The sequence below is a fragment of the Alternaria ventricosa genome (genome assembly GCF_023758065.1).
Source record: "Alternaria ventricosa strain BMP 2768 chromosome Unknown scaffold_11, whole genome shotgun sequence".
Lineage (NCBI taxonomy): Eukaryota > Fungi > Ascomycota > Dothideomycetes > Pleosporales > Pleosporaceae > Alternaria > Alternaria ventricosa.
Genome location: NW_026055691.1, coordinates 564,802 through 578,412, shown reverse-complemented (window position 1 = coordinate 578,412; position 13,611 = coordinate 564,802). Strand labels below are relative to the sequence as shown.

At 52.2% G+C, this 13,611-nt stretch overlaps 5 protein-coding genes across 5 annotated transcripts; all 5 read left to right on the top strand.

Annotated features, from left to right (window-relative positions):
* Positions 1–67: 67 nt before the first annotated feature.
* Positions 68–1,519, top strand: J4E93_006689 (uncharacterized protein; the record flags this gene model as incomplete). The annotated part of the gene is made up of 1 exon (XM_049344600.1): positions 68–1,519. One exon carries the CDS (start codon positions 68–70, stop codon positions 1,517–1,519), a length of 1,452 nt encoding a protein of 483 aa, XP_049198254.1.
* Positions 1,520–2,729: 1,210 nt separating this feature from the next.
* Positions 2,730–3,441, top strand: J4E93_006688 (uncharacterized protein; the record flags this gene model as incomplete). Its single annotated transcript, XM_049344599.1, has 2 exons — positions 2,730–3,042; positions 3,077–3,441. The coding sequence occupies 2 exons, from the start codon at positions 2,730–2,732 to the stop codon at positions 3,439–3,441; spliced, it is 678 nt and encodes a 225-aa protein (XP_049198253.1).
* Positions 3,442–4,651: 1,210 nt separating this feature from the next.
* J4E93_006687 (uncharacterized protein) lies at positions 4,652–7,590 on the top strand (the record flags this gene model as incomplete). Its single annotated transcript, XM_049344598.1, has 4 exons — positions 4,652–4,754; positions 4,806–4,950; positions 4,997–5,560; positions 6,054–7,590. 4 exons carry the CDS (start codon positions 4,652–4,654, stop codon positions 7,588–7,590), a joined length of 2,349 nt encoding a protein of 782 aa, XP_049198252.1.
* A 1,160-nt stretch (positions 7,591–8,750) lies between these two features.
* On the top strand, positions 8,751–10,701 carry J4E93_006686 (uncharacterized protein; the record flags this gene model as incomplete). Its single annotated transcript, XM_049344597.1, has 4 exons — positions 8,751–8,948; positions 8,999–9,485; positions 9,532–9,561; positions 9,614–10,701. 4 exons carry the CDS (start codon positions 8,751–8,753, stop codon positions 10,699–10,701), a joined length of 1,803 nt encoding a protein of 600 aa, XP_049198251.1.
* A 505-nt stretch (positions 10,702–11,206) lies between these two features.
* J4E93_006685 (uncharacterized protein) lies at positions 11,207–11,830 on the top strand (the record flags this gene model as incomplete). Its single annotated transcript, XM_049344596.1, has 1 exon — positions 11,207–11,830. One exon carries the CDS (start codon positions 11,207–11,209, stop codon positions 11,828–11,830), a length of 624 nt encoding a protein of 207 aa, XP_049198250.1.
* Positions 11,831–13,611: the final 1,781 nt, after the last annotated feature.

The following is a 13,611-nucleotide window of genomic DNA, read 5'->3' as shown; positions in this document are numbered from 1 at the left end:
TCGTGCCACAAGCACCTGCATCAACCACGACAGCAAACTTCGCTCACAAAAGTCGCTTCCTATCAAGATGGCATCACTACTCACCATACCGCTGGAATTACTGGTCGCGGTTTCAGAATACCTTCCTACTGAAGACCTTGGTTCACTTCGTCTTGCATGCAAACAAACCGAGAAGTCGCTTTATGAATGGTTTTCCAAAGAGTTCTTCTTCAAGAAGCAGTTCATGCTCACGCACAAGAGCCTGCAGGCGCTCATCGACATATCCAAGCATGCCAGTCTTTCCAAGAAGCTGGTACACATCATCATTGCCACCAATGTCTACAGCGAGATACCACTACGCTTCAGGGACGACGACGCCGCTACGCGCTACATTCAGGGCTACGAGGACCAGAAAGCGCTTTTGGGTACTGGGATCGACCGCGAGATGCTTACGGAAGCTTTCGAGCGTCTCGAGAACCTCACCACCGTCGGGATCCGCGACTTCAACGCAGGCAATCGAGTTCGTGACGGCAAGAGCTGGAGCTCCTGGGGCGCAACTACCGTCCATCGCGAGACCGGAATTGAGCTACGGTTCGCCGATCGCGATTCTTTCGGACAGGATGTCGGCACTCGTTTCACGTCTCGCGTCTTCTCCAGCGTGTTGTACGCTTTGGGTAAGGCTAACCGACGACCTACTGAGTTCGAGGTATTGCTTCGTCAGCGCGGCCTACCCGACACGGCATTCTTCCTCCCAGACTACATCCGACCTACAGTGGAGCCCATACTGCAGAACACAAGCACGTTACTATTGAACGTCGACCTCAAGCCTCGTTACCTGCACACTCATAGCAACGGAACGTCCGTGGATCCAAACGCGGGACGCTCGCTTCGGCGCTTCCTCCATTTCACTCCCAATCTCGTTCATCTTCGCCTGAACTTTGAGAAACATCTGGTAGCGAATAACGAGGACTTCCTGCAGTGGTTGGCTACTCCGAAACCCACTACCGGCTCAAATACAGCGACTTTTCTTGACCCTGCCCCAGTTGCTCTACCGCTCTTGAAGAACCTCGAGCTTGGTCAGCTAAGCGCTCGGGCTGATATTCTGTTCAACTTTATTTCCAAGTTCGCGCCGACTCTAGAAGATCTGAGCCTTTGGAGGATGAACATCCCCGCTGTAGTCGCTCCGCCTCACGGACACAAGCCCAATTACTGGCGCGACTTCTTCAGGAAGCTGTCCAAAACGCCGCGACTTGCTCTTACTCATCTTAAAGTCGGCATGTTGCAGCAAGACCACATGTATGTGACTTTCAAAAGCGATGATGCAAACAACAATTTGAACACACCAGTCCCAGCGAAGAAGGTGAAGGAATACGCTGGGTCAGACATGGGCAAGTTTTGGGAGGAACTACAGGAAGAGGTGACCGTGGATTGGCCGGCGACGGTACCCGTCGATCTTGACGCAAGCGAAAATGATAGTGAAGACGAGGACGAAGAGATGGACGATGATGACGACGATGATGAAGATGATAGCGATGAGTGAGACGAGTCTTTAGGTGCTTCCATGATGTTACGATCTATACTCCCTAATTCCAGCCTTTCCTTTATTGAGCAATAGTTGCATGAAGTCGCCTTTCATGTACATGTTGAATGACACGTCCTCAATACTGTCGCAATGACTTCTGTACTCAAACTTCGTGGTGTACAACTGGCTTGCACACTACATCTGTCGCTCATCTACCCCAATAACTCTCCTTCCTCAAGTCTAGGCGCAAGGCCCAAAGCTCAATGAAAAAGATGACAAGATACCGTTGACAGACACGCATCACTGATGCGTACGGTACACAAACAGCACTGCGAACAGTGCGTGTTGAATGCCTGGAAGAACGAGAATCACCTCGTCCTCTCTCCAAATCCCAAAGCCCTCGGAGGTCAGTATCTGCAAGCGACAAGCACTGCGTCAGATAGACTGTCTGTGACCAGACTGAATGCGATTCCACCTTTCATCTTTGTGGTGGCCTCTCATCTTTCCCTGTTGACCCGCTTAGCGGACATCATCAGTATACCAGACCGGAGACCGACCTGGCTGGGACGACAAGGCGCTCGAGGCGGATCTTGAAGTTGCTGACAACCAACCCATCTAGTGAGTGTCGTCGTACCCTGCCGCGTGGTACCCCGTACGTAAATCGGGCGCGACAGTATGACCTCCAGTAACCCAGCTTAGCTGACAGCCACTTGGCGGTTGCACCAGCTTAGCTGACATGCGAGTTGAACAGGAGACCTTCTCATGGCAGTAGTGTTCTGCGAATCAACTGGAGAGAAAAGAAGAAGGCAAAGTGAGCGGGGAGCAGCAGTTTATATACCCAGAGGGCTACGCCAAGATCCTACGGCGCTAGGCGTCAGTCACCTCCGTGGGGCTTGCGGTTGCGGCTAGGCAGCGGTTCTCACTCTCACTTCGTACCTAGATAGGTTAGACTCAAATCACGCGCTCGTGAAGACTGTTTGAGTATCAGAGGGGACCAATAGTACGCAAGCATTCTTCGGCAACTCGTCCTTCACTCCGTAGTTGAGCTCCCGATTACGTAGGTCTTGTAGGCAAAACAGTCGAGATCTTGCCTGTCACCCGAAAACAGCTCTTTCCCTAGCTTTCACGATGCTTGGTATTCCCTCCTACCATAAAGTCAGGCACCGCCCTCAGCAAGGCAACCAATTCGATTCCCACATCCAGTCGTTTCCAAGTGATCACCTCGAAGATGGCGCCTGTAAAGATCAAGAACGAGCCGGCCAAGAAGACCGAGGCCGAGATTATCGTCGACCTACAAGAGCATATCATCGTCCTCGAGAAGCGCCTGTGCAAAATGAAGGTGGTAGAGGACACCGACGACAACAACAATAACAACAAGTACAACAACTACTACAACAACGACGACGACAACGACGACAGTGACAGTGACAACAATGACAGCGATGACGACGATGACGGCGATGTCGCTCCAATCTTCTCGAACACCTCCGACACCCAGCTCGCCCTCCGCCTTGATGGCGTCACCCGTCAGCGCGATCAAGGTTGGCCTTGTCGAGAACACCAAGCTCCGCGAAGAGCGCGACCACTACCGGAGTCTCTACATGGGAGTGGTTCGCTCTGCCGGCAGCGCCAACACCAACAGTGTCGGTAATAACAACTTCCTCAAGATCGAGTCGAACTCTACCCACTATCACATCAACATGGCTCAGGATAGCAACCCCTTCAGTGGCTTCGTCAAGGCGCCCAAACTCAGCGAGCCCAGCGAGCCCGAGGTCAAGCGTCCGACATACGGCGACCAGTGTCTTCGCGAGAAGAGGCGCAAGCCTTGTCGCAAAACTTCATGTCCTTACTGGCACCGTTCCCAAGGCGCGCGTTTCGCCGCCATTCGCCCTACTCTCTTCTCCAACAAGGCTGCCGAGAATCGAGCTCAGCGCCGCTGAACGTGGCTGTCGGGGTATTCAGTGGCTATCGACAGACGTTTAGTGAAGCGGCCCAGCACTGAATACCTTCAGGGCGGACTGTGAAGGTAGGGTTGGATTTGGGTTTGACATCGACAACCTCCTCGAGAGACTAAAGGATGGTGTTACTTGGCTTACACAGCGTTGAGAACCTCCTAGGGGGCTATGAAAGAAGGGTGTTCTGGTGCTAGTCTTTCGCGATACCCATTGCTTTGTAGTCTCACTAGTACGAATGAAACTTGCCGATGTACATGGGACGATTGACCAAGTAAAGTGATGTGAAGACTTCGAAGGTGACGGAAGAGGAGATAGCAAATGATCTGATGCCCTGAATGAGCGAAGTGATGGAAGGAAAGACAACGCCAAAGGCATCGCGACAGCATGACGTTTTCTATTAGGCTCATAGGACATCTCTTAGGCTTTTGCGAAGACGTGAGATCCTCCAGGGAGACCACAAAGGCCTTTGCTTGGGTGGCAATGCAGCGATGTCAGCTTCCCCGCCCTCCTCAAAATTGCGATCTTTTCTGAGAGCACAGATCCGATGTAAATACTAGCTAAAACAAACGAGATCCCAGAGCCGGTCGGATGTCTGTGCGACATTACTCAGTCTGACATATTGGGTACGTGCCTCTTAGCTATGTGTTGACCGGTTCACCGGTCAAGATATTTCCAACCAATCAGCACCCTTCTGTCATTAGACACCTTGCGATTTCCTTTCTCTTTCTTGCATTGACCCGAAATCGGTGTACGTCTAATCGTGTCACCTATCAAATGCAGTGAGCATGCTGCAGATGTCCACATGAGTTGAGGTCGACGCTTGACACGACCTTGTCTCGTGTCGCACAGTCGATGGGCAGCGGAAGCAGGCGCAGGCGCGGGGTCGTAAGGCAACATGGGCATCTTCGTCGGGCCTACACGTTTGGAGGCGCACTGCAGCCATGATGCCAGTCTACTCAGAGAGACTATCGTCGACGGCACCAGTCAGTTTATAGATGTAAGGGGCCGAATGTGTTGACAGCGTTCACGATCGTGGCTCCCGGCCTACTGACCGGAGCGCTCGAGCTGGCACGTGCACTATGCGGTGGCTTTACCGGTGAGATCCTCGACAACACTAAAACGCCGGTCACATCTCAATCGGAGCTCAAGCCTTTCGCAATCGCAGTTCTTCCCCGAGGCAGCACGAGGTAACACGATGGAAGTTCTCGATGCGAAAGGTCTCTCTGAGCGCCTGAGATGGGAAGACAATGAGTACTGGCTGCACCTCGAGGCTGAGACTCCGTTTGAGAAGTATCCCGGTAAGTCTGGGAAGATGAGCGTGGGTCGCGCAATCAGCTAACGTCGCGCAGCAAAACAACATGCGCGGAGGGTGCAAGAGAAGTTGGGTGTCGAAGAAGGCTTGATCTACCTACCGGGTCAGCCAGCGAGGAACAACGAGGATAGCGACATGCCAGCGCCCTTCCGACAACGCCGATATTTCTATTACTTGAGCGGGTGCGTTGATCTGGGAGTAAATGAGGACCGTGCTGATGGTATGAAGATGCAATGAACCTGACTGCCATCTGACGTACGACACGCGACGCGACGAACTGTCCTTGTTCATTCCCCGCATCAAGCCTGAGCGCGTTATCTGGTACGGCCGTGGCTCCACCCTAGCAGAGGCACTCGTGAAGTACGATGTCGATCAAGTTTTCTACGCAGATGAGCTTGAGTACGCCGTGCAGGAATGGGCGATCGGTAACCGGCAGGCTGACATCTACGTCCTGCACCAGTCATCGCAATTCCCCGGCTGCGACAATCTGAAGCCCCGTATTGATTCGATAGCCCTCCGATCAGCCATGAACGTATGTCGCATGATCAAGGATGATCACGAGATCAAGCTTATTCGGAAAGCGAACGACATCAGCTCGCAAGCGCACCGAGAAATCCTTGCTAACATCACGAACTTCAAGAACGAGGCACAGGTTGAGGGATTGTTCATGGATGTGTGCATATCGCAGCAAGCGAAGCAACAGGCCTACGATCCCATCGCTGCTTCCGGACCGAACGCCGGAACTCTTCACTATGCCGCGAACGATGAAGATCTCGCGGGTCGTCAACTCATGTGTTTAGATGCAGGATGCGAGTATGAGCTCTATGCAAGTGACATTACCCGCACTTTCCCGCTATCTACTTCTTGGCCAAGCAAAGAAGCCGAGAACATCTACAAGCTGGTCCAGCGTATGCAGGAAACATGCATTAAACGACTAGAGCCTGGCGTGAGATATCTGGATCTACACATTATGGCGCATCAGATCGCAATCGATGGATTGCTGCAACTGGGAATTCTTCACCATGGAACGAAAGAAGAAATCTACAAGGCAGGTACAAGTAGAGCATTCTTTCCCCATGGTCTTGGACATCACATAGGCCTTGAAGTGCATGACGTGGGTCAGGCACAACTCATGAGTGTAAGAAGAGGAAAGCCAGTGTACCAGCAGGTAAGTTCAATCAGTCCGAACATTGATCAGTCGCTAAAAATCTGACAAGGCACCATCCCTTTACCCACAGGATTTCCATGTCCCGGTATATAATTCTGAGACTTGCCTCGCGCCCAGCGATCCCCAGAGCAGCCATCTCGAAGAAGGCATGGTTGTCACTGTCGAGCCTGGCATCTACTTTTCCGCATACGCTCTACAACATTTCTATCTCCCATCACCCGTTCACTCCAAGTACATCAATACTGAGGTTTTGAAGCGCTACATGCCCGTGGGCGGTGTACGCATAGAAGACGACATTCTCATCACCTCCTCTGGTTACGAGAACTTGACTACAGCCCCAAAAGGCGACGCAATGCTTGAAGTCATCCGACACGGAAAGAAAAGTTCTGTGGACGTGCCGAGTTCCGACTTCACTCCATTACGAAGACCGAGCGGTCCCGTTGAGCCAACTCTGCGACGCGCGCCCGGCATTTCTACACATACACCATCACAACACTTACAGAAGCCACTCGCCAGAGCGGCAACCCTTCCGGCAGACTTCGTTCAGCAACGCAACTCAGACTTCGCGCCTTTTGCAGGCCCCTCGCTCTTCTCGAACTTCTCACGCTCAATGACCACGGAAGAAAAGATCCAGCAGTGGCAGCATAAGCGTAGCCCAGTAACGATCGCGCCCGTCCCCTCGGTCAACGCGAAGCAACCGAATCCTGTCTGTGGCGAGATGGATCCGAACTTCCAGCATGTTTACATGAGCAACGCTTCCAGTCCGGCGTTCTCATCACAATCGACTCCGCAATTCGACAGTACACCTCCGTGCCAGAATTGCGCAATCCTGGTACAGACGCTGGATCGGCTGCGTCAAAACCTCACATCCTCTATTCGGAGCTCTTCAAAGCCTGAAGTGAAGGCTACTTCGGAAGCCGATCTGAAGAGCAAGAGCACCAAGCGAGTATGCGATGACGACTCAACAATACCATCACGCATTGGCGAGCTGTCTGTCGGCGCTTCGGCTTGCACCGTAAACCTCGATAAGAACCAGAGAATCCCACTTCCTCCACCCCAGCCTAATGCTAGCAGGACAGGAGATACAAGAGCAGCGCAGTGGGCTAGACGCTCCGGCGCAGCTTCTTGTGCACTTCCAATTCGCGCCCAAACTCTGGACAGCCAGATTTCACAAGCATACTTCCGGGGCGAGGAGTCCACAGATAAAGTCCATCATGTCTCGCCATACCATCAAATCCGCACAACCAATGGAATACCTGGTCGATTCAGGCGTCGTACTCATAGGAAAATTCCCGACCCTGCACCGTCTCCGCAAGCTCCAGAACCGGAAGCTACACGGCAGAAGTTAGAGTCTCTGCAACTGAGACTTGACTCCCTGGAAGAGGGTGCTCGCGTGAAGAGACGACAGCAAGACCAAGCTGTGTTGCCCGAACGGTTTCTCGCCTCAAGACCGTCAATGCCAGTCTTGACGTCCCGAAATCCATGGCAACAGCACCATCGACCTACCGCCGCGAGAGGCTCTGGCGATAGGCCATCAACTAACATGGAAGGTCTCGACGTCGATAGATCTCGGCTCGAACGTCTAGAGGAGAGCGAGCGACAGAGGCGCTTAGAGCGTGATGCATTGACCAGAGATACGTTCTTTTTACGATAATGACACAACGGTTGGGTTTATTTTACCAGCTGCGGCAAAGCCAATTACGTTATTTTTACCTTCTCGGTTTTGCTCTTACATACAATATACGTTTTATTACACTCCATTCATCCTACATGGCCTATCAAATGATTGAGTCGAGCTAGGCGTCCGAAAATTGAATCAATATATGAAGGTGACGGACAAAAAGCTATAGACTAAACATACAGAACGACACAATCGTGTCGCTATTTGCTCTTTGTCTGATACATTCAGACCGCGTCAAGTTGGTAACCGTTCACATGTATATCAACAGCGGTGTGTGCGGAGATCACATGTAAAGACCTTTGACCTGCGTGCGCTTGATTGGTAGCAAACTAGTTCGGAACACGATGAACCTCGGCTTGACTTGTCACGAGCGGTTGTGGTCACCACTTCGTAGTGCCGTCTGGCAAGCACCTTCTAGCTGGTGGCGTTGTTAGGTGTCTACGACATCCTTGAACACTTCGTCCCCTTCCCGCCTGGGCAACTCAGGCGCAGCGGCGTAGAAGGGAGCTGCTCTGAACAAAATACAGGGCGCAGCAGGTCTTATACTAGTAATTGAAAGTCGCCGGTATCGAGGAAACACGATCATGGAAGAAATGAAAGGTGTAAACGCAAGGCTGTTGACTTTAGAGATAAGCGTTGATGTGGGGCGCAAGTACCAACATGGGGTCACCCCACTCTTGACCTAAACCTCGTCCTTCGAAGATCATCCATGGACGTTTCATCCGGTCCTTCTCGCCCTCATTTCGGGAGTAAGCATTGCGACAGGCTCCAACTATTCAGGGTCACTGATTTGTAACAAGTGATCGATCTATGGGTGTTGACGGTAACTGAGGTCAGCGTCGCCCAAGTGAAAAGGTATAACCAGAAGCAATATGGATTATCTGCAGCTATATGCAAACAAATCGGCCCCGATAGGCAGGTGTTTTTAGTTGCAGGAACACAAATACATCATTGGCTTATTGCATCCCTGATGCCATCTCGGCGCATACGCAACTCTTGGACCGTTGCAGCGGTATCTACCTGTGCACAACATACTTCTGTATCGCAATGTACAAGTACCCCCAAAGCCCGACATTCTCGCGCATATCCTACATTCGCTTCTGTGATTTGAGTTCGAAAACAACAGCCTCACAATGAGGATCACATTCGCATTTGCAGCAAACCTGCTTTCCTTCGCAGCATGCGCTTGCGTTCCCGACTTCGCCGACAAGATACTGTCTGACCCGCTGACGCTCCAACATCCGGCAGTGATCGCAGCATTTGAACAAGTCCAGCGCAACCTCTCGGCTTTATACATCAATACCACTCGAGATGGACTCAGCTTCGCTGTTGTACGTACAGGTTCAATCTCAATAAAAGCCTCTTCCCTAACAATCACAAGGTTCATGCGTCAAGCTCAGAACCAGCATATGTGTTCAACAACGGAACATTGAAGTTCAACGAGACTGATGTAGGCCCAACCGACGCAAACCTGGTGACGAGCGACTCGATTTTCCGCCTGATGTCTTGTTCGAAGAACGTCGCGATGGCCTCTGCTCTAGTCATCGAAAATCAGCTCAGACAAAACTCCTCCTCATCATCATCCCTCCTGACTATCGACACGCCCGTCCGCCAATTGCTTCCCTCTTTCGCTCTGCCGGAGAGAGACTGGAATGATGGCGGCAGCGAAATCACACTGCGTATGCTTGCCAGTCACACAGCGGGTATACCAAGAGAAAGCTACAGTACTGGCTTCAACATGATTCTCAGCACAGGAAAAGCTGATTCGCCTACTATCGGAGCAGCATGGGCGGGCGAGACTGCCCAGGATGTGATTGATGGGATAGCGATGAAGAACCTGATGTTTGCGCCAGGGCAGAGGGCAGCTTGTAAGCGATTTCCTCCTGCTAACGAGACGCGTACTGATAAGAACAGATTCGAATGCAGGCTTGGGTATTCTAGGTGGTGAGTAAACATGGCGTACGACTAACGAGAACATGGACTAATCGACCGCTAGCTGCTGTAGCGACATACTACAACAACATCACTTCCTCGTCTCTCAGCTGGTCTGAGCTGACATCGCAGGAACTTCTCCAGCGACTGAACATGACCCATAGCTTCTTTGGCACTGTGCCGCAGGATCTTATCCCAGACATAACCGTACCGGGTGGTGACAGTTGGGTCGATTTGATCGTAGGCGAAGGCTACGATCCAGCAGCCGGCATGTGGAGCTCTGCAAACGATCTCGCCCGGTATATGCATGGCCTATGGCTCACGCCCGAGCCTAGGCTCATCACGCCCTTCCAGCGTCGTCAGGTCATGAAGCCAAGTGTTATACTTGCAGACGGCAAGCAGCAGAGCGGCCCAGGCTGGGAGATTGAAATCTTGAACTTACCGACGAGTGAGAACGCTAGTCAGGCGGAAGACAGTATGAAGACATATAGCATCTTTGGCAAGTCCGGCGATGGAGGAGGCTGGCATAGCTGGATCGACGCCATACCAAATCTCGGTTATGGTATAATCGTGCTCGTGCAAGGATCTGGTCTGGCCGACTACGCAGGTATCTCGACAAGTACTGTCAGAGATACAGTACATGCTATCCTTGCCCCTGCTTTCGCAGAAGCATTAAGCGAAAGAACGAAGGAGCGATTTGCAGGGTTCTACAGCGCTGGTGAAGACACTGGACTCATTGCTGATGAAGTCGCCACCACGCTCTCAAACTCCTCGACTTACGCCAACTTGGAGATCAAAGACCAGATCTTGTATATTCGCTCGCTCATGGTGAACGGTTCATCCGCGCTCGAAGCAATAGATCGCCTGTCCTGGACCGCGGATGCCCAGCCACGCTACTTCTCTACACCGGAAGGGGTTGTCTTGGAGCCGGCGGAGGGCGTAGGCGAGACAGACGAATTTGGACCTGGAGCGCAGGTTTGGAGGATGATCTTTCCAGGACTGGCATCGTGCGATTGGTTCGACTTCGACGGCTATCATGACAGCAATGGGTGGCCTGTGAGCAAAGTTGTTCTTATCGAAACTGAGGAAGGGGTCGAGCTGCACTACCCACCATTCGACATTACTGTGAGTCGAATGAAGATACACAAATGAGATCTCTCATCAAATTTCTGTACAGGTGTCTTATCGTGAGTCGGTGCTATTGACACAAGGCTCCGCTCCTGTATTAGTCAGCCGTCCTCGGCATCGCGCGCGGAGTTCCCCTGTGAACACATGACTCTCCCTCCGCGTCGACAACCTCCGCTATCCGAGTACAACGCCAACCATCTCTTGACATAGACAATCCTACCGCCAGCTCGAATGCGACATCGAAAATATACCCCTGACTACCGTCTGCATCAATTCAGCTGCCCGGGGTAATCTTCGGGCAAATATGCACGCGGCGACTGCAGAAGCTCGCGCTATCATCGATGCCTTCCACAACAATGTAGCCGAAACCGAAAGGCAACAGCGTGAGCTACAAACCCAAGAGAGTGATCAGCACTTCCACGACATGTACAGTCCATGCAACCCATCATCGACGTTCCATGACCTACAGTGTGGCCACAGGATCCAAACGGAGTATACTGCAAGCTGTGGTGTGACCTGTGCGCGACCGATGCAAGGCCAGCCGTTCGTCTGCCCGGCTTGCCTGATCGATGTAGTGCGTGCAGAAGTAGCTCTCGACAGTCTCTCTCTTGGCTCCAGTGATGACGCCGCAATGGACAGCACCGGGCTAGTCGAAGAGGACAGGATACAACACTTCGCCAACAAGTACGTCGCAGCAATGCTGAAGAAGGGCTATCGCGCATGTAAAGCAGTGCTTAAGATTGACGAACCTCGCATGCAGTTTTTCGATCAATTCATGCGACAGGACGGGTTTGGAGGCGTTGAGGATGAGCCTGCAGACGGGATGATTACGAAGCCACGGAAGCGTCCTGGTGCGGGTGGAGGCCATAAACAGCCTGCCAAGCTGCATGCAATACATCGAAAGAAACCCGGGACGTGGGATTATCGCGATCCGACCGGAAACGAACCAGTTCTGGCAAAAGCTGCGCGCGAAGATCCAGGCGATTACAATAACGACGATATGGAAGGCAGTAAAGGGATGACAGACGATGCTGTGGAGGTGGCGCATTCGGGACAATCCGCTGATGCATGTGTCGATCTTGTTCCGCAGTCAGAAGCAGCCGAGGCTGTACTAAAGGCCATGGAAGCATTTGCTAGGCTTTCCACGTGGTGAGTGAGCACGGCAGATCTTCCAGTACCTAGAGATGTAGTGTTTAGAGATCTTCAATTGTATTTCGAATAGTCCCTGAGCTCGGACAAAAGGCCATCTCGGAGTAGACGTTGCCGGCTGATAACGAAGACGGTCGCCCAAAGCCCGATCTCGATAGAGGAATTCGACAGAGGCATCCCCGATAACGGAAGCCGAAGTCTACCTGGATCGTGGAAAACTTTGCCTGAGATGTGAACCAAACAGGGGTCAAAGGGATGCGGGGAGGACGTGTTTGACTGGAGCAGGAGAATGTAGCTTTCTTGCTAAAGTCTGTGCGCTGCCGATGATGTCAGCATTCTTCGATAGATTCCTCAGGCTCAATCTCTAGCACCTACCATGTTCAATCATCATCAACACGCACGTTCATCCATATTCCCGAGCCTTGCAGCGGTTATTGACACTTGACGAACTTCTATCGCCGACATTGCGCGTGCAACGTCTCGTTACGGACGCCTCACTCGCGTGGCTGTCGATCGCTAAATTGAGTTTTGACATGGTAAGTCCCGCAGCGAGCGCAACCCTATTCGAGGGCTGCGAAAATTCCCGGTTAGAAACTGCAAAACGACAAGCATCCGTTGGTCTTGGTAGGGCCTTTTACGCGTTTAGCGGTGCTCAAGTGGTTATTGAGACGTCCGTTAGCCTTAGCCTAGATCCGCCTCTTACTCGCGACGGGAATCGTTCGTAGGGCGACTGCACATGTTCGACACCTCAATGCTAATCTGGAACTGCGGTTGCAAATCTTCGGTAGTTGTGACAAGCTCACCTAATGCAGTCGCACACTATGGCGTCTTGTCGTGAAAGCTTTCCATGATTGCGCACCGCTCCATGATCGCCATGGATCTTGCCTCGAGGTTGGGTTCAGAAGTAGCTTTCCTTGACATGCATCACCATGATGATGTAAGGCAGGTATGCGCACGATTGTACATGGATTGTTGGACACCCACACCTCAACGCATTTGAAGTCTTCTCGTTTTCGACGAAACTTCATAGCCCAGGGTCATTGATCACAGCCCACCACCAGCCGTTTTCCTGTGGGGTTGTCGCAGATCTGCAGGCACACGGGTAGAAGTGATGATTCTAGCTTGACTACTAGTAAGTGGCATCGGCAATCCTACCCCAAGAGTCGCTTCGCACCTGGGCAGGCTCAAGCTCCATACGCTCGCGTGGATCATTTACCGCTACAGCGGGTCGCGCGATCTTCAAACACCTGCAGAAGCAACGCCAACAAACGTCCTGTTACACATGCCACGTGTGCGATCAAACCTCCCTGCCTCATAGTGATCAAAGATCAGCGTCCCACGATGCAAGGCGTCTACAGGGCCAGTATAGCCTTCAGCTGCGTTCACTGTTACCCGCCCCCGGGTTTCTACACAACGCCACGCTTACCAGGGCTATGCGCAAAACTACAACGAATTGTTCATGTCGCGAAGCTGACGGCACATGACTCTGCCTTGTACCCCCGATGTTCACCGCAACTTCATTGAAAGCTCTCACGGAAAGAGCCTAATAATGGATGCAGTCGGCGAAATAGTCCATATACGCCATGCAAGACTAGGGGACCCGTACTGTGGCGTAGATCACTCCACAGTGTTTGAGGTGCGGGAAGGTATGGACCCCGCTAACTACTAGCGGAGTCATTGGTCTTGGACCCCCGACTCTTGTGTGTATAGATCTGGCTCATATCCCGGGTATCGTTTCTGTTTGCGATGGTCAGTTCGTGTCACATTCACCCCGACAGCTAGGCC